The sequence below is a fragment of the Trichosurus vulpecula genome, chromosome 5, assembly GCF_011100635.1.
Source record: "Trichosurus vulpecula isolate mTriVul1 chromosome 5, mTriVul1.pri, whole genome shotgun sequence".
Lineage (NCBI taxonomy): Eukaryota > Metazoa > Chordata > Mammalia > Diprotodontia > Phalangeridae > Trichosurus > Trichosurus vulpecula.
Genome location: NC_050577.1, coordinates 23,851,975 through 23,874,851, shown reverse-complemented (window position 1 = coordinate 23,874,851; position 22,877 = coordinate 23,851,975). Strand labels below are relative to the sequence as shown.

General features: G+C 47.9%; 2 protein-coding genes across 2 annotated transcripts in view; one reads left to right on the top strand and one right to left on the bottom strand.

The window, feature by feature from the left end:
* STT3B (STT3 oligosaccharyltransferase complex catalytic subunit B) overlaps positions 1-9,416 on the top strand; it is a 104,014-nt gene extending 94,598 nt beyond the window's left edge. Inside the window, exons 14-16 of the mRNA XM_036759436.1 lie at positions 2,713-2,826; positions 4,503-4,715; positions 7,824-9,416. Of these exons, the coding sequence (XP_036615331.1) occupies positions 2,713-2,826; positions 4,503-4,715; positions 7,824-7,904 (408 nt within the window). The 3' untranslated portion in view covers positions 7,905-9,416. The remainder of the gene's footprint in view (positions 1-2,712; positions 2,827-4,502; positions 4,716-7,823) is intronic.
* A 5,902-nt stretch (positions 9,417-15,318) lies between these two features.
* The window catches only part of OSBPL10 (oxysterol binding protein like 10), a 235,570-nt gene continuing 228,011 nt past the window's right edge, over positions 15,319-22,877 (bottom strand). Inside the window, exons 11-13 of the mRNA XM_036760115.1 lie at positions 20,248-20,430; positions 18,756-18,909; positions 15,319-15,846 (exon numbers count right to left, since the gene is read on the bottom strand). Coding sequence (XP_036616010.1) covers positions 15,802-15,846; positions 18,756-18,909; positions 20,248-20,430 — 382 coding nt within the window. The 3' untranslated portion in view covers positions 15,319-15,801. The remainder of the gene's footprint in view (positions 15,847-18,755; positions 18,910-20,247; positions 20,431-22,877) is intronic.

Genomic DNA, 22,877 nt, shown 5'->3' with positions numbered 1-22,877 from the left:
GCATCTGTCTCTACCACCCAGTACAAGGCCTTCATTCAAGCTTGGACCATTTCATTGAAAGTAAGTAATAGGATCAGGCCTCATCGGGCTTTTTCTCAGCGCTCTCTGTGTGTCCTCACATTCACTCTCTCCCCATTCTCATGCATCCAGCCTAGGTCTGCCTGATCCTGTCTCCCTCGATGCTGTGGTTGCATTCAAACCCCTTTCCTTCATTCTCTCCCTCCCTACACTAAAAGCCCCGAGGCTTTAACCTTCCGGAACCTGGTTCTGTTGCCCTCGTGGCCAGATGGATCTCTTTACTCGTCTGCCTAGCAGGTGCCCCGCTTCCTGTTCTGAAATGGCTGATGGCATTCTTGCTCTACACTGAGCCTGCCTCTCCAGGAAGCCCTCCCTGGTCACTTCCCACCACAGTCCTCTTTGTTCCCCTGGACCGAGCCTGCATCATAATGACTTGTGCCATGATGGCAGCCTGCTCTGGTCCCTCTCTTTGCCCCTCACGGCATCCTGCCGTCCTTGGGCAGGCGTGATGGTTTGTCCAGTGGACTCATCTCTTCAGTCCATTGGTGAGGCTTGGTCCTGTCACGCCCAGTACTTGGTCTCATTTTTAGTTGGTCAAGAGCCCAGTCGATTCTCACCTGCACAGTGAAGAATAGGAGGGGACAGGAATTACTGATCCAAAAAGTCAGTCCCCTGAAGCTTCAGAACCAAGATGCACAGACACACCTGTTTAGGAATGCTGGTTCTGTGCTGCTCCCTGGCCCTCTCTGTGCTTGATCATGTGAGGTCAGAGCCCCCTTAGCTTTGCTTCCTCTCCCCACCCCTGCCCCCCCATCTGTGGCAGCAAACCTAAAGGGCATGGCTTGGGTGGGGCTTTTCCCCACCCATCCTTTGAGGGAGTGACATCCACAGATCCTCCTGATTTAGGCCCAGATAACATTTGGTCCAGCTTTTCAGAAAAGAGAAAGTGTGGCCACCTTCTGCCTCCTTTTCTTTGTGATGATCTAAGGGGCTGACTCGAAAGGAAAGCTTAGAAAGTGGCCTTCAGGTAAAGGAGACTGGTCCATCAGGTAAAGGCATCACCTCCCTTATTCCAGGAGTGAGAAAAGTCTGAACCCTCAACCCTAGATGCACGATGGCTATGTGACCCTGGATGAGTCACTTACCTTGTGGGCTCTGAGTCAGAGCCAGAGCTCAGTGCCTTTCTCATTGGTAGGGGGAGTTAACAGGTCTGGTCCCTTTCCCTGAATGTGAAGGTTCAGGCTCTGTCAAGCTGGGCCTCAAGCTTTGGCACCAGACAGATGAAAGAGGATTTGTGTGGCCTTTGACACATCACCTCATGAAAATATAAAGGTTACTTCCCAGGAAGTACTAATGACACACATGGGGGGCGGGGGAGAGACTTCCTGTACTCCCAAACCCTAAGGGATGGATCCGTGATCCAGCATGACATCTTAATTCTGCAACACGGTGGCTTCTCACACCTGTCCAGGTCTCTCTTTGATTAAAGTGAGACCTTGGGCAAGCTGGAGGGCTCTTGCCTTCCTTTGTACCTGGCTCCCTCAGACAGTCAGTCCCGTGACTCTTGGGCCCCTTCTCGTAGTCATGTATTTATTAAGCACCTGCTGCTTAACCTTGAAAGACAAAGACAGGAGTCCACCAGCTGGACTTATCTCTCCCCTGCCCCCAGCTAAGAATGTTTTTTCATGCTTTTAAATAAAGTTTGATTGTGGATCTTGCTGTACAAAAATAGGCAGGGTCTGGCTGTGGCTGTACTGAGACCCGTTGTCTAGCTTGTAGGTAGAGAAGCAGCTGAAGAGTGCCTAGCACATAGAAGGTGCTTAAGCCTGAGATTTTGCATGAAGAATGCTGCTAGTGCTGATGCCCAGATATGGGAATGCCACAGTGGCCCGTTGGACTAGTATGTGATGGGAAGGAATTTTTCCTACGACTAGAAAGGCACCATGGGACCCGGTGCAAAGGACTTGGAGTGCCAAGAACCAGAATGGGGCAAAACTAGAAGCAGGGAGCCCTGTAACTCGGGAAAGAGGCGGGACACAAGAGATGGGGTGAAGGGATTAGCCACAAGGTCTGGAAATAGTGGGCTGAAGGAGAGTAAGGAATCCGGGTGTGGTGGCCTGGACAAGAAAAGGGAAATCTGAGGAGCTGGGGTAGGAGACCAGGGCTCCAGGTCGTCTCACTCTCCTTTCAGTATCTCAGCTTCCAGAGCTTGTTTAATGTGTGGATTGCCTTGATCAGTGTTTGACCTTTATGACTTTATTATGTATCCAATTTTAAACACATATTTTTGAATTGTGATACCAAGCCCATCTCTGTCCTTCACACCTTCTACATCCTAACAAACAACCCTAGTAGCTGGTCACTGGATTTGTGCTCTGTCTCCTCCCTTTAGAAAAAACCTTTGCATCCCGAGGAATAAGCAGCCTTCTGCGGGAATCCTTTTCTGAATTGTCGTTGAAAGTTGCTCTTTTTCTCAGATTGAAAAGAGAGAGAGAGAGAGTGAGTGTGTGAGTGTGTACACGCGCTCAAGGACCTGTTGTCTTGCACATGTTATCTTGTTGGATTGGATCGAGTATTTGAAGAGATGCTATTTTAAAGGGATTTGTGGGTAGTTCTGGGAGCTGAACTTTATGAAGAAGTCTCTTAATTTCTTGAACTGTGCTGACATAGAAATGTCTTTATTCTTCCTTACAGGAAAGTGACTACTTCACCCCCCAGGGAGAGTTTCGGGTAGACAAGGCAGGGTCTCCAACCTTACTGAACTGCCTCATGTATAAAATGTCTTATTACAGATTTGGAGAAATGCAGGTGAGTGGGATCGTCCATTGTTTTGTGATCTCCGGTTGTAGAAGGACATTTTCCAAACTGAATATTGGTGTAAGTCTGTTCCTAGTCAGGCTTCTCGCGTTTGCGAGATGAGCTCTATCTAGCTGCTGAATATCAATCTGTGTTTTTCCTGTCGCTGTAGAGTCCTGGCAGAGATTCCAATTTAAGGGAACTTTGTTCTCTTGTGAGGCTGCAGACGCTCCCCAGTTTAGTGCTAGAATGCTGGGTCTGCACCTGAGGTCTCAAATGTTAACAGTTCTCCATCTTAACAGAGAAGGCAGGCTGCCAGGTGGTGGGACAGAGCTTACTTAGCCGTGTCCATTGTCCGGGGTCTTTGTGATTCTCTCTTCCTGTCATGTTGGCTTTTAGAGGACAGTGGGGAGGAGTGGAGACCTAGGATGCGGAACTCGGGAGTTAGCTTGGTGACCTTGGGTGCACTAGGGAAGAAGGCCATGGCAGAGGCTTGGTGTGTCCTGGACAATCCAGAAGGGGCTGCACTGGGGGTCATTTGCTTGAAACTGTGAAGAGGAGTCAGAGCTTCCTGGGAAAGGATCCATTCCCCAAGCCAGCTTTGCTGATGTGTTCCTGGAGAGGCCATACCAGAGACAAAATATCTAGAGGAGGGGTGGGGAGAAGACCTGGATTCAGGTCCTGCCTCTGTGGAGGACTCTCTGTGAGACCCTGGACAGGCTCTGCATTGGCAGTCGAAGCTCCCCTGCCATGGTTCATGGTAAGCCCGTGAAGAAGCCTTGGCATCCTGGGGCCCACGGCTCATCATCTTCAGCTGTCAGGTGAGAGAGGGGGAGCAGATAACGTCTCGGGGACTTCCTCCCCTGCACCCCAGTGCACATCTCATTGAGCCAAGGTGAGAAGTCACTAAAGAGATTACTGGTGAGACCAGAACCGTCCACGTCACTGAAGGGTTGCTTTTGATTTTTTTAATCAAACATTGTACTTAACTGACTAGACCTTAATTTCTTACTATTGTTAGAATAAAAGGGTTATTAACCTCACTTTGAAACCCAATTTCATCCCTTTTCAGAATGGTGTCTGGGCCTTCAGGCATGTTTGCATCTTGTTCTCCATCTCCTTTTGGCTTTGGTTACATACTTCAGTGGTCTTTTTTCAGGTGTCCTTAGACATTCCTCCTGGGGCCTCAGGGGGAGTGATAAAGAGATCGACCAGTTTATCTTTGACTTTGGAAAGTTCTGAGCCAGCCCCAGCTCATGATGTGCGTGTCGTTGACAAAGTTGGCCCAGCCCACTGTGCCTGAAGACCCACCACCTTCTTGTCCTGCTTGAATTCACTTGGCTTGGAGTAGTATTTGGGGAGGTTTTATTAAATTTCTCCAAACCAGTTTCTGTATTTTTTCTTTTTAATCCATCGCTTGGCTGTGCATTTACTCTGGGGAGAAGATGGGTTTCCCCAGACTGCCAAATGACTCTGACCCCCCAAAAGGCTAAAACTTCCTAGACTAGATCTTGTGGTCACTGTTTCTCTGCCATCTTGGGGTGAGGCCTTTCCATTGTCAGTTTGGTCTTTGCATTTTTTCCCTCTGGTTTTCTTTAGTTAATGAGCACGTATTTGTATTTGACAGCGGCAAGAGCAGTATATGTTTCCAGCCCTGTAGTCACTGACGTGAATGCCATATTTTGCAGCTGGACTTTCGGACACCCCCCGGTTTTGACAGGACACGTAACGCCGAGATTGGCAACAAGGACATTAAATTCAAACATTTGGAAGAAGCCTTTACCTCCGAGCACTGGCTTGTTAGGATATACAAGGTGAAGCAGCTGCAGAACCGGGAGACCCTGGACCACAAGCCTAGAGTAACCAACATTTTATCCAAACAGAAGTATTTGTCAAAGAAGGTGGGTTTCCCAGGGAAATTATCCTAAAAAGGGTGGGGTTCAGCTTGTCTGGGCACTGGTAAATGGCTCATCTCTCCATGCCAAACGTCCATGTTTAATGTCAGCCTTGCCTGTCGGTAACCTTCATGTACTCCACACTGTCTGAGGGCCATGGTGGTCACTACCAGCAAAAGGCTCCCCATGGCAGCCTCACGTTAGGAACTCTGCTTCATGCTCTAGTGTTCCTGCGGATCTCTCTTGCAGAATCTGTTTTAAAGTTAAAATGCCAAACCATTTAAACAGTGACATTTTGTATGAAAGAGTGAATTAAACCTGAGTATTCTTTGGTGTTGGGCTTCTTCCTCCATTGTGAAATAAACTTAAATCTTCACTTCCTTGTGATGCACGCCACATTCTGTGTTTGGCCTGGCCTTCCTCTCCTCTTATCCCTCATGAAGACTAGGCTGGACCTTTTTCTAGAACCATAATTACTGAAAACCTCATTATAACTGGGAGGGATGTGGACAATGAAATTATGAAAGAGTATTGTAATCCCCCTTTGTGAGATCATTACCCATTGGAAGGGAGGGCGGCGGGCAAACATGCTGAGAAGTTGAGGGTCACTAAATAAGTGTCCTCTAGCTTACAGGTAGAAAGATGGGGGTGGAGGGGACGGCCTCAAAGATTCCTGGGATCTGAAATGGCAGGTGGGTCCCACACCTCGAAGGAAAGTGCTAAAGCTCCTAATTCATCAAAAGGAAATCTGCCACACTCTGTAATGAGCAGCCTCTGGGGCCTTAGTTATTTTTCAAGAATCACGGATTTTTTGTTTGTTTTTTTTTTTTTCCTTTCCAAAATCTTGGGTTTCAGGTACTTACGCTGACCCTTCTGAGAGATGGCACAGATCCTTAGGATAGTAATAATAGGGAGCATGTAAGTGGCACCTATTACGTGTCGGGTACTGTGCTAAGCACCTCACACACAGTGTCTCATTTGCTCCTCAGACAGCCCTGGGAGGCCGGTGGTGTTATTTTCCTTCTCTTATGGTTGAGGAGATGGAGGCAGAGAGAGGTAAAGTGGCCTACCCAGGGTTGCACAGAGAGTAAAGGTCCTAGGCTGAATTTGAACTCAGGTCTTCCTCCAGGCCTGAATGTTGCCATGTGTTCAGAGTATGAGGGTATGGTGAGAAGAGCAGTAGGGTATACTAACCTAGTGCCTAGAGGATTTGGGGAAAATCACCTTCCATCCCTGGGCATTAGCGATCTCCTTATCAGCACCATCAGCAAGCATTTATTAAGCACCTTCCAGGTGTGCTAGACAGTGGGGAGCATTAACCTGATAAACCTTCCTCTCTGGGAGCCCTTGGAGGCCTGTGACAGAGGAGGACTCAGGAAGGCTGCTAGTGGGGGTGGGGTGGAATGGCATGTCGAGCTCATTCATCTGCATTTACAAAAGGGAAGAAGCAACAGGGAAGGAGGGCTTTGGATACTCCGGGTTAAATCCGTAAAGATGACCTTTGTTTAATAAAAAGGAGTCAGTAATTCGAAGGTCCACCTACTTAAAAATTGTGTGTACATTCCCTGTGCTAAGAAATTACTTATAAAATGGAAAAAGATTCCAAATGGGGCTTGGCATTGTTGATGGACTGACAGTTAAAAGTGCCCTTCCTGGTCTCCTCCCTCATACTTCCTACCAGTTAAGAAAGGGGGTGGGGGATCATTTTGAGCCAGTGACTTTCAGGTGTTTATTGTGCTTTTGGAAGGCTTCCTTCCAGCTTTTTAGTTGGCCAGGCTCCCAGCCGATCCTCCAGCCAAAGGGGCAGTTATAACATGCCTTATATTTGGTGCCCCTACCCCCCACTCTGTGAGAAGGCAGAGGGCATCTTCCTGCTCAAGAGAAGGGCTAGGTAACTCATCGGTGATGATCCAAGGTTCTCGGGGACTTTGGAGATCATACCTGAATCCACACAAGCAGCTAAAACCATAGTTTGTTACTGGTATTAAGGGAACAAAGTATAAACAGTCTTCCCAACAAAATGGCCCATCTATTCCGTAAAGTCTGTTGGAGTAATTAGTATTCACTGGTTAAAGATTTACCACTACTACAGGACCTGTAAATGATTTGCCCATCCTCTCCAGGTCACCAGGACACAGCCTTGTCAGGTGGGCACAAGATGCTTTTGAAGTATTTAGAATGGCATCTTAGACTGTGGCTGTAGAGAAACAGTTTCTAGGTTGAGAAAAGTTGGATCCATAAAACCTGGGGATGGCATTGATTTCAGGGCAGCCATAGTGTAGTGCCTTTTCCAGTGCATTCTAAGGAGAAAACAAACCTGAGAGCACCCTGACCTAACGGCTTGAGGAGATTCCTGGGAGTGACCACCTGGGAAAGGACTGCATGTCTTCCTCCTGGCCCCAGAGGAGGGTTGGGCAACATGTGCTTTCTTAAGCTGGAAACTCCAGTGGGGAGGTGGCACTCCTAACACACCTGACTGTGCCCTCACCAGCCTGGGAGCTCAGAGCCAAGCCCCTCATTTTACGAGGGTGGACTATGAGTACACACTGTATGCCAAGCCAACCCCTGCCCCATCCCACTGCCCCCTTCACAGGTGGTGTAGGTGGAACCCTTTGTTTAATTGAGACATTCATTCAGTAGTTAATTTGGCCTTGTGAGTGTCCCCATTTTACAGAAAGAACCACCAAAGCTCTGAACGATTCTTACTTACTCAGACTCACATAGCAAGTAGAGAGTGGGACCACAGCGAGCAGGAGATGTCATCAGATTCCAAGGTGATAGAATCTAAGCTTCTGGAGGGCTTAGCACAGCACCTGGCACACAGCACATGGCCTAAGCTCCGAGTCAGGCTATTGCATGATGCCATCTTGTGAAAGACTAGCCCCTAAGGTCAGGGTTAAGAGCAGAAGAGGGAGAAGCATTTCCCAAGTGGTGGGAATAGATGGGCCATTGGTAGTCCCAAGAGGCTGCCTGGTTAACTAGAGGCCTGTAACCTCCACACGTTCCTTAATGGTGGGGGGGGGGGGGGGGGGGGAGGAGGGGAGGAAACCTAAGTTGCACGATCCAAAGTAGCATGAACAGTCCATACTAACTGCCTGTGTTGTTTCTTTTCAGACTACCAAGAGGAAGCGTGGCTACATTAAAAATAAACTACTTTTAAAGAAAGGCAAGAGACCCAACAAGAAGACTGTTTAAAATAAGACTGTTGCCTATTGCAAGCAGTCGTCTTTGAGATAACCAGTCTTTGCCTTTAGTCCAGTCATGTTTCACAACAACATGAGGGTACAGAACCATCACTGGTCCAGATTCATGTACAAAATTTTCAGGCAATGTCTGATTTAAAAATATTGGCTTATTGAGAACAGCTGTTTTAGATTTGTAACGTGAAGCAAGACCGAGCACTGCTGTGAATGTCTAGCAGCGGATTTCATTTTTTATCGGTACATATTCTCTTTCCACGCCAAGAATTTGGACTTAACTGCACCAAAGAACCCTCAAATCTGGTCCCTGGCACGTGCAAATTTGTCAGTTTTTCTTCTTTTACAAGACCTGCACTTCCTTTGAGATACCTAAACAGCAATATATAAAATGCAAATTGTAAATTGTGATGAGCTTTTTAAACAATTAGGAAATGAGTTATAGATCTGGAAACAGCTATCAGAAACTGGAATGCCCTTCCTTGAAATAATATTTATTTCCATGTTTCTCGATGTAAAGAATGTTTCATCAAATGTGCATTTTCTGTTTCTCTGAGGGTTTGCTCTGTCCACAAAGAAGCTGCTGCTGTTACCACCACACACAGCATTTTTACGTTAATGTCAAGGCTGTTGGCAATGGTGGCGCGCCTTCTTTGGGGTTCCAACAGGGCAGCTCCTGTGCACGCTGTTCGTTCAAGGGCTAAATTGGAATCCTTTGGCAATTCTAGAAACTGCACCAAGAACGTTGTGCAAAATAACCTTACTGAACTCTTGTGTAACAAGAAAACATAGAGGGAAAAAAGCCTATTCTAAAAATTGCCTGATGTGTACACGCCCTTTATCTGTGCAACTTCCACTCCGCGATTGGCCAAGGGTGAATATGCCTCCCCTGGATGCTCCAGCATTTGATGAAACACTCTGGCTTTAGCGAGGTGCTCCTTATTTCAGTTAAAAATTGTGACAGGTCTGTCCAGTGACATGTCCTCACACCTGGCAGGTAGGGGACACGTGCCCTTACCCGCTCCTGGCAGCTTGGGGAAGATGACATGGAATCCTCTGCAGCCCCTGAGGGACAGGGCTTCCTTCCACAAGCTGGCCCGCTGGGGGGGGGTTTTATACATATCTATATTAAAAAATTATAACTTACACCACTGCTTTTGGTGGAATATGAGGAATAGTATGTACCTTTTATGAAGAAAAATGTAATTTACAACCTTCAGTGAGAATGTTACTGCTGATTTTCCTTCCCAAAGTGTAGGATGTTTTGTTTTTTGGGGGTTTTTTTGTTTTGTTTTCGATTTATAAAAACTCATTTTTGACCCTGATGATGGTTCTTTTACAGACCAACAAAAATGGCTGTAACATTTTCACAAAATAAAAACAAATAGATCTGGATTTTTGACACCTTGTTTTGTCATTTGGAGATTTGGTTTTACTGGGTTACTTCGAAGCTCAGTGCAGATGCATTGTAACGAGGGGAATAAAGTTAATTCAAGTTTTGTGTTAAGTATCTTTGTGTTCTTCTGTACCTCCTTTAACCTTGAAAGAAACTAAAGTAACATTCCGATTTCTATTGTGAGAGGAAGGAGAAGTCAAGCTCAGGACTCCATTAGCTTGCCTGTTCGGAAATCATCCTGCTGCCCTCTAATCCTAATACAGCGTTTCAGCTTGGCATCCATCCTCCTCTCCCTGGGGAGCTCGAGCCTTCCTTGACTTGCCTGGGCCAGGGTCACACAGCTGGGAAGAGTGGGATTTGAACCCTGGTCTTCCCCGTGCCATGACCAGGATTGTCTCCCAGGCCCTAGGCTGTTTTTGTTATTTTGTGTCCTGGCCCGTGATGTCGTTCGTAGGAAGCTCCTTCTCCCAGTGCTGACTCACTGCTGCTTACCTCTGGGACTTTGTGAACTGAGGCATCCAGGGATTCATCAGTTTGGCCAGGGCCCTACAGCCGGTATGGATCCAAGGCAGGCTCTGCACCCAGTGGACTCCACTTTTGTCACCACATATCATTAGTGTGTGTGGGCTAGATGTTCTGAACTGTCTTAGAAGCATCCTTGAAGGGCCTGAACTGTCACAGTTCTCACTGCATCTAGAGGTGGGCCATGGCTCATCCTATCACTACTTGCAAACATCCTGAGGGGGCTTTCCTAGGATCATTTCTTCAGGTCACTCCCTAGGGACAAGTGTGTGCACCCCCTCTACCTCTGAGTAGTTGTGAGGTCCTGCTCATGAGCTGTTAGTCTGATGAGCACCTCCAGCTTTCAGTGCAGATAGAAATGGGAGCTTTTTGTTGCAGACAGATGGGAATGCCCCTGTAACCCAAAGGTAGGCAGCTCTACTGAACCGACAGATTCCCAAGTGGGAATCATAGGGTTTCTTCTTGGAGTGAGGAAACACGGCCACCTTCATGCCAAGCAGGCTGGAAGGGCGGGCAGTATCTGGGGCACAAAGCTGACATTCTGCAATGGGGCGACACTTCCATCTTGTGTCCGGTATCTCAAATCTTGAGCTGCTTTGTGTTGCCATGGTAACCCCATCTACACTGTTGCCAGAAATTAGCCTGAATGAAGGGAATGGTGCATCCAGCAGCGTCCCAAACCAGGAGTGAGTGGTGTGGAGCCTTCCTTCAACTGAGAACTTGAACAAGAAACTCCACATCCGGGTAAAATGTTCCCTTCAGCTGTAGCCCCAGGCTTCCAGCCTCTCCCACTTAAGGACCAGAGAAAATGAGGGAAACCAGAATGTCGGTGAGTTAAGAAATAAAGCGGTAGAAATGACAACTCTGATCTTTGCGGACATGTATTACAGTCAATCCCAGTTGTAAAATTCCCCCAGGTACATTTGAGCACAGTCCAGTCTATAAGAGACAATCAGGATGTCCATGCCATCACAGACAGTTAAAAGACTAGTAGTCAAGCAGTGTTTATCAATGGAGGAAGGCTGAGGAGGCCAGAGACACAGCATTCCCTTCAATTTGATTGTGTAAAGTGCAAAGACACTTGTGCAAATGTTTGCTTGCCCCCACTTCAAGAAACGTGAATGAGGGGAAAGACGCCAGCCAGTGTCATTCAGGACCTGCCCTTATCCCAGAAGACCCAGACCCGCCTAATAAGGCCCTGGACTAAGCAGATGAAGCCTAGGCTTTCTCATTTCATTGTGATGTCATGACTAAGCCAACACCCCCCTCATCCATCTTCCAATGGTGAATACCAATCTCACCTAAGTTCAGGAGAGATCCGTGCTTCTTCATGCCAATTAGATGAGAACAGGTCCTTGCACAACACAACAAGGAGGTGCTTCTGTTTTCATTAAAAATTTAAAAAAAGCATCATGCAGACAGAGACACAAGACTCTGGGGTTGGGTCAAGCAACCTTAGCTCTGTGGTTATTCAAACCACACAATCAGCAGGCATTCATGAGGCACCAATAGGAAATGGCTCCCCCTGCCCTCGTGGTGGGGGGGGAGGTGACAAGTGCACCCACACATACGTACAGGATTTATAACAAATAAACACGGGGCAGCAGTGGCAGGGTGGGGCCACAGGCAAGGCCTCCTGCAGGAGGGGGTGTCTTAGCAGAATGTTGAAGGAACACAAGGCAGAGGTGGGAGCATATTCCAAGAATGGATGGGCAAGGCCACAGAGCCAGAATGACCTGTGAGGACAGCTCTGAGTGCATGAAGGGGAGTCATGTATTGGTAGTCAGGCCAGAAAGGCAGGTTGGCACCGGCATGTGATAGCTTGGATTGCCACAGGCTCCTGTATCTGATCCCAGAGGTGAGAGCCAGTGGAAGTAATCACTTTGGGGAATGATGAGTGACAGGTCCGCTGTGTGCTTTAAGAATATCAGTGGACCGGTCGGGAAGTCTTCAGGGCCCAAATGGGGCAATCGTGGCCTGGCTGTCAGATGTCCTGCTTCCCTGGACCTAAGGAGAGTCATCAGCCTAGCATGGGCCCCAAGTCCAAGCAATCATTCATCCTGCTGCACACGGAACAAAGATGAATGACAAATCTCATTTGGACAGTCTCTGGGAAGTTCCCAACCTTCATTAAAGCACCAGACAGGATCCATCGTGATGGCTGACTGAGTGTCTCGGGGAACCACCCACATCCAGCCCTCTGTGTCCCCCCCAAATTCATCCATATTGTTAGTGGCCGTTGCTTGACTCCACAGGAGGAAGTCTAAAGCCCTATGTCCACTCTGAGATGCTCCTGTGGTGATCAGAGCCCCCCTGCTGGGCTGTGTCACTTCTAATTCCCCCAGATGTGAATCAAAAGCTAATTGGGGAGGAAAGCCGCTGACGCCAACAACTATCCTGGCTCCTGTTGATGGTGAAGCAAACATGATGCTTCTCCCACAAAAGTTTCTCCAATGCTTTATCCTGGAAACCACTACTAATGCTGAGAGCAGACAACAAACCTGGAAATTCTGTTTGGGCCCAAAGGCATGAGAATGATGACACCACCTCCTCTTTCACCCTCCCTCCAAGTACAGCTTCTGAGGGTTCCTGGGGACTCATTCCATCCAACCCCTTTTGGATCCAAACGCGCAGTGAGCCCAAACACCATCTATATTCAACCATCTCAGTATTCCCAGGCAAGCAACAGATATAGAAACACCTTGAGGCTGGAAACAAAATTGGGCCAGATTTGGAACTAGATACTCCTATCACAAAGTCAGCTCGTCTCAGCCACCCACCCTCTAATCTGTGGCTGGAGGCATCCCTGTGAATGAAGCAGCACCAGGAGGATGCGCGTGGGACCAAAGGGGCTTGGTCTCAGGAAGCCGTCCTACGTCTGAGCCCTTATCTGCTTAGCAGTGTTCCTGAACACAAACTCACTTGTCTTAGGAGTGAAAGGCCAGCTGGCCAAGGGTCTCTGCACCCCCTTATTAAAGAACCACAATAGCTCACATTCACAAAGTGCTCTGGGGTTTGCACATCATTTTATGTTCTCATCTGAGCTTCAAAACAACCCTGGGTGAAATGGTTTATTGTCCCATTTTACAGATGAAGAAACTGAGGTGCAGGATCACCTAGCAAGTAAGTGCCTAAGGCAGAATTTGAACCCAGGCCCAGCCCCCTATCCATTGAAATGCTCATTTCACTCAGGCCACTCTTAAGAATGAAGATAAAAAGATAAAGACAGTCTCTGCCTTCAGAGATTCTACAGTCTTCAGGGACTAAGGACAGATATACAGATAAGTGAAGAAGACATACGTACGAAAGAAATGTCCATGGATCTCGGTGGTTCCCAAAACCCTGAGAAGGTGCAAGTGAGGAAGGAGCACATTCCAGGCACGGAGAGGGGAGAGAGTGGCTTTCAGGAGTGGGAGAGGGAATATTGCACAGATCAGCATCAAAATAGGCCCGGGCCAATTTTCATTAGGCAATACAACAAAGACCTTGGGAAGCAAACTCCCAGTATAAAGAATGTAAACTCCTTGAAAGCAGGGACTCTCATTCCTGTCTGTCTCCAGGTGCTTGTGTAAACAACTAATGTTGCATTTCATTGGGATGCTCGCTAACAGCTGGGATGGGCTGGTAGATGTTTAACAACCGACTCTCCAAGAAAAGTACATCCATCGCTTTGGTTTTAATCCACATCATTAACATTTTCTCCATCACTTTCTTAAGCCTAAACAGTCAACAAAACAATAAACCAAGTGTTAGCAGATGCCTCGTCTTCCTGAGGTGGAAATACTCACCCTGGAAATCTAACAGTCGGGTCTGGGGAACCTTATAAATTTATTGGAATAAATGAATCAAAAGATACATTGTCAGAACGTACTTTTGTTTATGAAGAGGTTGCAGATTCCTAGTGTACCATGAAGCACTTTAGGAAGAAAGCCTTATAATGATGTAAATATGACCGTTTTTCAAGGGACAAGGATAAGGATTCCACTATCCCAGCCAACCCAATGACCTTCAACCACCATCATGGTGAAATTGCCCACATCAAAGGGCTTGCTGGGTGGGGGGGGGGGGAGGGAGGGAAGAAGAGGAGAGAATAAGCACTTATTAAGCACTATACCGGGGCTATGCCAAGCGTGTTACAATTACTATCTCACTTGTGACCCACAACAACCCTGGAAGGTTGGTACTATCATGACCCTCTTTTTACAGTTGAGCCAGACAGAAGTTAAGCTATGTGCCCACGGTTACCCAGCTAGTACGTATCTGAGGCAAAATCTGAACTCCACCTTTCCGACTCCAGACCATGTGCCACTTGGTGCCTAGGCACGTGTGGTATGAAAGGGGGTAATCTTCCATTTGAAGATGTAACTAATGAAGGTTAACAAGTGGAGTCTCTAAGTGCAGGACTGAGTGTGCCCAGATGACTTCACTGGTTTGTTCAAAGGACTAAAAATAAACTAAACATTTAAACAGGGATAAACGTCTCAATCCAAATATATTTTTCCAATATCTACAAATTAGGACAAATTGGCATTAGGGGAACAAATGAAAAGGCCCAAAGTTAGGCCTTTGGGAAAGCAGGCATTCATACTACTCAGTCCAGTAAAAAAAAAATAAACCTCAACGGCAATTGGTTCTATGCGCCCTGTTTTTATTTACTTTACATTTCTGTCTTTCTGTACTTAAATCAGCCTTGTGGGACAAAGGACTGAAATACAGTGAAAGCTGTGAATAATGTTGATGTGTTTCCAGGTTGAATTTATTTGTAATCACAGTGGTTTCCTTGCAGAGTTCAGCTTAAACTAGAAATGTACATTAAAAAAAAAACAGCCACGAGGACCCCTCTTTCACCATCCTCCCTCGCCCCCCCCCCCGGCAAAAAACCCAAATCCTTTAAAAAAAAACATGGCCACTGGTGGTTGTCTTTTCTGAAGCCCTTTTTTAAAACCACAAAAGTAGTTGTTTCTAAATGATTGAGTTTTCACTGTGAAAACAGCAGCATCTAAGAAAGAAAGGTTCGACTCAGTTATTCTCTATGATAAGAAAAATGGAAAAAGAAGATCAGAGGCAGGTGGAAAACTAACCACCAAATGGGCAGTATAGAGTGAGTCAACGGCAAAGAAAGCAGACTCGAGGCCCCCACTTGACCCTCACCCTGAAAGGCCTAGGCACATACCCCCTCCCCCCCTCCCCATCCCTCCACTATGTTTTTTTACTTAGGGACCCTTCTATCCATTGGACTGACAGCTGACCATGCCTCATGGAAACCAGTCTTTGGAATAATCAATAGTCAATAAGGGGTGGGGGTATGGTGTTGCTTACTCAGTATGGTACAGCAGCAAATAAGCAGTTTGGAAGTATGGGAGAAACCACAGAGCCCATGGCCCCTCCACCTCCCACTCCCCCCAACACCACCCCCCAAAGGATGAGATCTCTATGGACCAAATGCATGCAACATGGTCAGATGGACAGAGAGTTCATCATCATTTAGACATGGAGTTGACCATCAATAAGGAATCCCTGTTTTAAGTGCAAAAAGTTTTAGGCAAATTGAAAAATAAAAAACTTTGACCTTCATTTATAAAAAAGTACTCATCATTATCAAGCTAATTACTGGTGGCACATACATGTCGTATTTGCATGTGTATAATAATACCCAGTCTATACCTCTATGTGGTGCATATATGTGAGTATAAACCATGAACACAGAGCTCACGCACACACCCTCACTCACTGACTCATCTACATATACATGCATACATCCCAAGGAGCTCTTGAGGATGGAGTTTGAAGGGACATTACTACATTTAAGGAGACTTTTGTCTCCTTAAAAAAAAAAATCTAACAAAACAAAGAAACTGGTTTCCCCTTTGACTATCCCAGTAGGACTTAGCCAATACCACCTGAACCTCATATATGGCACCTTTTAATGCCTATAAAAAGACAGGTCTATTTGGGAGGACACTGAATTTTATCCGCATCACTGGACTTTCAACAGAGGTTCCGTATACATCCAGCCTTCGCCCTAGAAGAGAACGAGAGAGATGTCACACAGAGATGTTGCCGAAAGAGGACTTAGCAGAGGCAAGGGAGAGTCGGGGAACTAGCAAAATGGAACAGTCCTGGTGACTACCTAGGAACTAATGTCACAGGATCAAAACCAGAGGAACAGATAGCTGGATGGAAGGGAGATTGGCCTCAGTGGCCAATCCAGTCCCAGACAAGTGGTCAGTGAGCTTCTGTCATAGATTCAGAGCTCAGAGGACCTTAGAAGACAACCCCCAACCCCATTTTACAGGTCAGGAAACTGAGGCCCAAAGAAATGCACAGACTTTTCCAAGGTCACTCAGGCAACAAGTTGCTGAGCCAGAATTCCAACTCCAATGTCCCCTAACTCCAAATGCAGTCTTATTTCCACAACGCTGTTGTTAGCACATGGAAACATCTAATGGGTTTCTTAGTAAAATGACTGTCAGTCAAATGGTTTGGTCAATCAAATACCTTTCTTTGAGGACTGGTAAGAGAAACCCAGTCACTTCCATTAGAGAGTAAGCCCTTCGAGGCATGGACTGTTTGGGGTTTTTTGTCTGAGGCTGGCACATAGTAGGAGCTTTATAAATGCGTCTTCAGGAGGCTTCTGATTTCTACTCTCGACCCTGCCACTGCTAGTTATTTGACTGTCAACCAGTAAGCATTTATTAAGTGCCTACTGTGTGCCAGGCCCTGAGGAGACTGAGATAAAAATGAAACAGCTTACCTTCAGGGCACTTACATTTTATAAGCAGATAGAAAATGCCTACAAGACTAATGGCAGGTGCCAGAAGCATCAGCAACTGGGCAGGTGGGGCAGCCTTTTGGGGCAATTTCCTGGCTGTCAGGCTCCTCCCTTGGAGGGCAATGGGTTTGAACCCTGTGATCCCTGGAGGCACTTCTCGCTGGGGTGCACCAAATACATTCTCCAAGCTCTCCTCACAAACCCTCCTGTTCCAATGTGCCAAGATTCTTGGTTCCAGAGGAGACATGCCCAGCCCTGCTTTGTTTCTGGTGCACTGGTGGACTGTGCCTCAGTGAGCCCTCAAAGCTTCTCATGAATGCCAGTCTTTGGGGGTCTTCACAGCTGCCTTCACAGAGAGTTAGAAGGACCATCCAGTTCAACCCATGCCTGAACAGGGATCCATTCAATCAAGTCCCTGACAAGCCTCCTCTTGAATACTTCCAGAGATGGGGAACTCACTACTCATCAAGGCAGCCTACCCCACTGTCTTGTCTGAAAACGGGGGTGGTTTCATTTTTTGGTGACTGAGTCCTCAGTGCCTGGCACACAGCCTGCGCTCAATAAATGCTTGCTAACAGATGACCTAAGCATAAGAGGAAACCCCAAGAGATTCATGCACTGAATCTCTGCTGCCACTTCCTCTGCAGGAGGGGTGAGGGCACTGAGTGCCCAGGCGGCCCAAGCTTCTCTTGGCAGTGTGGATGCCACCAGGTCCCTGCCATAGGACAGGAGCCTCCCCTGCCTCTGCCCAAATACTGTTACCTAAGAGGACATTCAGGCTGCCTGGGAGGGAGTCCCACTCAGCTTCGATTCTGCTTCATAGGGGGATGGCTAGATCTAGGTCCTACCAGTAGGGTCCTAGAACCAGAAGGGTCCAACTCCCTCAGCTGGCAGATGAGGAAGCAGAGGCCCAGGTGAAGAGACTCTCCAAGGTCACAAAGGCAGTCCATGTGAGAGGTCGGATTTGAACTCAGGTCCTCTGACTTTCCTGCACCACTGTCTCCCTCGATGGGGCACCTGGAGGCTTTTTATGCAACAGCCTCAGTGGCAGCATTATCTAGTATCCACCTCATTTTACCAGAGAGGAAGGGAGATGGAAATTGATTTGCCACCTAGCATGCTAATGCATAGCGGAGTCAGGATCGGAACCCAGATCCTTGGCATTCAGATCGAGTGAGAGACTGACATGAAGTCAAGCTGCTTTCCTTTTTTGATCCCACCAGTGATGGCTCTTATCAGGGCATGTCCTCTACTCTCATCTCCATGTTGACAGTAAGTCCTGACAATTCTGGCTCATTTCTAGAAGGATCCCCATGCAGGGGATCCTGGGAGAGGGGCACCAGCCTTGGAGCCAGGAAAGATGGGCATCAGAATCCTGGCCCCCACACTGTACCACACCCAGGAACCTAGCAGCCATCTGACCCAGTCTGGTACAACAGACACTTCTGAAGCCCAAGGATCTGGGTTCCAATCCTGCCTCAGATGCTCATAGCTGCATGGCTTTGTACAAGTCATTTCCTGGACCTCATTTCCCTCACCTGTAAAATGAGGGGCCTCAGGAGTCCCTTCAAGCTCCAGATAGAGCATCCTTCACCCCAGCCTTTGCCTTATGGACCTCCAATAAGGAGGAGCCCACTGCCACTGCCCAAGGCCCCCTACACGTCCACCCATCTCTGCCAAAATCTCAGAGCAGGAAGGAATAATCCCTCTTACCCTTGACAGTCCTACCAAAAACCTGAATAAAGCTGTCACCTGCTCCTGCCCCGCCCTCCCCATTCATTATGCTATGGCACTGAATGTCAGACTCTGCTGAGAAAAGGATTTGGAGTCAGAGATCCTGGGTTCAAACCCCAACTCTGGCCACTTCCTAGCTGAGGGACCTTGGGCAAGTCACTCACCTCCATGGGCCTCTGTTCCTCATCGGATTTGATCACCTCTGAATCTACCCTTCGAGGATCCTGAGACCCTCCTGCCCATCCCTTCCTCTCTTCCGGGCTCCGCATCACTCCTAAACAAGTCCAGACCTGAATACCACCCTCCCTCTGCGGCTAAGCTGCCTCAGCTTCCTCCTCTGTAAAATGGGCACAGAGACCCCAGCAGCAGCTCCTCGATGGGTCAGCCGCCAGGGTCCAGCCCGGCGGGGGGCCGCCACCCCATACCTGCTTGTTAAAATACTTCGGCCGCCACTCCACTTTGAGGGCGGCCCGCTCCTGCTCCTCCTTCCGCTGCCTGTCCTCCAGGAACCGCTTGAATTCCGTGGCCGAGGACATGTCACCCCGTTTGATGGAATTGGTGACTTCCAGCCAGAGACTCCTGGAGGAGCACACGGGACAGTCAGGCCCGGCCCGCCAACCCCTGGAGCCCGGGGCGGGGGAGGGGGGGGGGCCTTCCGCCCCCGCCTCCCCTGAAATGGCCGTGGAGACTTTTGTTTCTGCTTCCCCGAGTGAGGGACCGCTCCCTGAGGGCAGGGACCCTTTGATCTTCGGCTTAAGACTTAGGGAACTAATATTAGGAGAATGCTTGGAGATCCTTGAATCCTCCTATGGGTCTCAGCTTCCGGACACCCCTGCACCTCAACGGACAAACTATGCGGCGTTCCTGGGATCAGCCGCGTGCTAGAGGGCGTGGACCTGCCCGCTCTCCCAGGAGCGCAGCAGCCGCCCATGGCGGGGGCCATTAACTTTGCAGGTACCTGGGACAGCGATCTGAGCACAGTAGAGCCTCCTTACTGCTGGCTGAGGTGAACCCAATTGAACTACATCAGACTCAATGATCCTGACGCCCCACTTCCCTTTGAATAGTGAAATCCCAAGTGACCGAGCGAGGAGAGGCGGCTCGGTGAAGTGACTGGAGCGCCCTGGCCATTGTAGGGCCCGAGGCAGGTGGCTCAGCTTGAGCCTCAAACGGCCCATCTGTGAAATGGGAATAAGCGAAGCACCTACCACCCATCTCACAGCAACGCTAAGGACCGGATGGCATGGTACAAACTCTAAAGCGCTACAGAGATGCTCCCGGGGCGAGGCTCTGGGAGTGAGTGTCTTGCCCAGGGTCACGCAGCCAGCATGGGTCGGAGGCAGGATTCGCAGCCGGGTCTTCTTGGCCAGCACTCTTACACTATGCCGGGCCGACTGTCCTAGCTATTATCACTGTTGTTATGTGGGCCTCACTTTCCTCATCTGTAAACATGGGGGTTAGACGCAGTGGCCTCTGAGGTCTTTTCCAGACCTAGCTGGAGAACTATATGAGGCTGGGGGGCAGCATGGGGAGAGCGCTGGACTCGGGGCCAGGGAGATCTGGGTTCGAATGCAGCCTCTGACATATTCTAGCTGTGCACCTGCCCCTGAGGCAAAGCATTAGACCACTCTGAGCCACAGAGTCCTCCTTTATAAAATGGGGATAATAACAATGAAATTAAATTAAGGAAACTGTCCTGGGATGGTGGTGAGAACTAATAGATGGAAAACGTTTTGCAGATGTTCAGGTGCTACAGAAATATGGGATTATTAATTACTCATCACTGTCATCATCACTGCTGTTACAGAAGCACAAGATAAACGCCCCCTGTGGCTTCTTCCTCTCCAGCCCCTCCCCAGCTTCCCACGAGCCATACACGCGGGCTCCTGCGCGCCCGTGTCTGCTCGTCTCCCTCACCTGGACTCCATGGATCCCTGCTTCTCAATGGGTCGAACCTTCTTCGGGTAGACGGGCAGACTGGCCGTGTCGATCAGCTTGGTTTCTCCATTGCTGTAGGTAAATTCCAAGACGCCGTTCCACTCGCCCTGGGCCTTGCACACGATGGTGTTGGTGGGTTTGTGTTTCACTTCAGCCGTGACTCTAAATTCAATCAGACGCCAAAGTCAATGCGCCTTCTCCGTGGGGAGAAAGACCACAGCCCTTAATCATGGTGGGTTTCTTTCTTTCTTTTTTTATTTTTTCCAGACTCTATCACTTGCAAATCATCCCCTCAACTGTACAGCTCCTGTGACGGACGACCCAAGGATTGCCCCACTAGGATTTACGCCACGTTGGGAGATCTGGAGCAGGGACCCACCATGTTGGGTGGAGAGCCCCTATGAGGGTTTATAGCGGGACCCAATGGGCAGACACGGAGAGGTCCCAATCTGTACCACTGGAGAGACTGCCCGCTTTGGTGAGAACCCAGCTGTCCTGAAATCTTGATGTCAGCTTCCAAACCAAGAGTCCGCCACATTTTAATAACGAAAGAGGTGAGAGAGGATCTGATCGTTTCATTAAAAAATGATAATTCACGGATCACGTCAAACATGGGCTCTAATGATTATTTATTATCTGTGCAACCTGGAAGCAAATCCTTTCATTTCTCTCAGCCTAAGGTGCCTTTTCTGGTTCTGTTCTTATAACCTCTCTGGGTCTCAGTTTCCCTTTCTGTAAAATGAGTGGGTTGGATTACATGGCGTCTAATGTCCCTGCCAGTTTTAAGTCTCTGATCCTATGACCTCTCTGGGCCTCAGTTTCCCTCTCTGTAAATGAGGGGGATGGGCTAGATGGTCTTCCTTCCAGCCCTAGAGTTATGATTTTATGCTCTGGACCATATTGAAAAACAAGGGAAAAGACGTGGCCCACACCCAGGTCCCTGAGCCCTGGGCCTCAATGTGCAGCCCTAGATCAATGCCTCTTCTGTCTCAGCAGCAGCACTGGCTGTGAACATGAAACCTGTCTTTAAAGACTCTTAGGAACCTCTCTGACCCTTTGTTTCTTCTGCCTCTTTCCCATCATCTGGAGGAAACCCTAAATTTAAAATAAACCCATTCCCAAAGATCCTTTCAGGCTGCTCAGGTCTCCTGGGGATCCAGGGCATTCCAACATGGCCCTGTGGAAGAGGGAGGCCAGCTCTTTCCACCCAGCTGCCTGAGATTCCATTGAGAGCTTTCCGACTCCTGCTTGGCACTCTCACTGAGCTCCAGGACCACCCCCACTGCCCCAGAGCTGGGCTGACCCCCAATGCAGGGGAACAGGTCCCCCCCACCAAGTTTTCTGGGAACACAATGTGAGCCTTAACTGGCTTCTGGCTCTGCACAGTCCTGTTCACTTTAACTACATATAAAGGGAATAAAAACCTTTCCTATCCAAAGGGCAGAAACGGAAGCGTCTGTGTATATAAATAGTTTTGCTTTTAAGAAGCTTTTTATAACTGGAGCAAAGAGAGAGGGCAGCTTTTGTTCCTTCCCCTCCCGGTAGCTGATTTCTTTGTGTCTTTTATTTACTTATTTTTTTTACACTCGTGGTCCTAAGAGAGATGGAAAGATGCTGGACAATATACCTGCTCTTTGTCTAACCTCCAGCCTCCTGGTTGTTAGAAAGGGTCACCCACTACAGCTCCAGCCCTCCTGGTTCCCCATGAAATCTTCAGCAACAAAAAACCAGCTATTTCTCTTTTCTGAAATGGTTCCCATCACAAATACTGTAGCCATCTGGCAAACATGATTATTCAACCAAGAGATCTTGCTGTGCTCCCTTAACAGACTATACACTTATTGGAGGCTTGGATGATTTCACGTTTGTCTTTGTATGCCCAGTGCCTAGAATGCTTGCTGATGAAGATTCACAACTTATGACTAGTTCCCAGGGCTGCCATTCACCCTGAAATAATCCTTTGTATTTGGTTGTGCATCTGTTATGAACTTACTTAACTTGTAAACTTGTTGTTTCTCCCAGTAGAACATAATCTCCTTAAGGGCTGGAATGGGTTTATTTTGTCATTGCATCCCCAGCACCTAGCCTTGTCCCTGACCATATTAGGCACAAAATAGATGCTCATTAAATTGAGTTGAATTTAACTGAAATGACCACAAGGTCACTAGCAGCCACGTGAATTATAAAAGAGTTATAAAAAGACTCCATCCTTGTCCACAGATGGAGAACTGGTCAGGGGCTTTGAAGTCATCTAGTCTGGCCCACCTATTTGAGAAAACTGAGTCTCAAACATATAAAGGATTGACACCAAGGTCATGGATTTAACAAAACAGTGATTCGAGCATGATGGTCACTTGATTCCAAATCAATTAATACTTATTAAGCACCTACTGTATACCAGGCACTCTGCTAAGCTCTGAGGATGCAAAAAGAGACAAAAGATAGTCCCTGCCTTCCAGGAGCTCACAATTTAATAAGAATAACAATAAAAGTAATAATGATGATGATAAAATGATAATAGCTAACATTTATGTAGCACTTAGTAAGCACCAGGCACTGTGCTGAGGGCTTTATTCCCATCTACGCTGAGCTGTAACATGCAAAGCAAA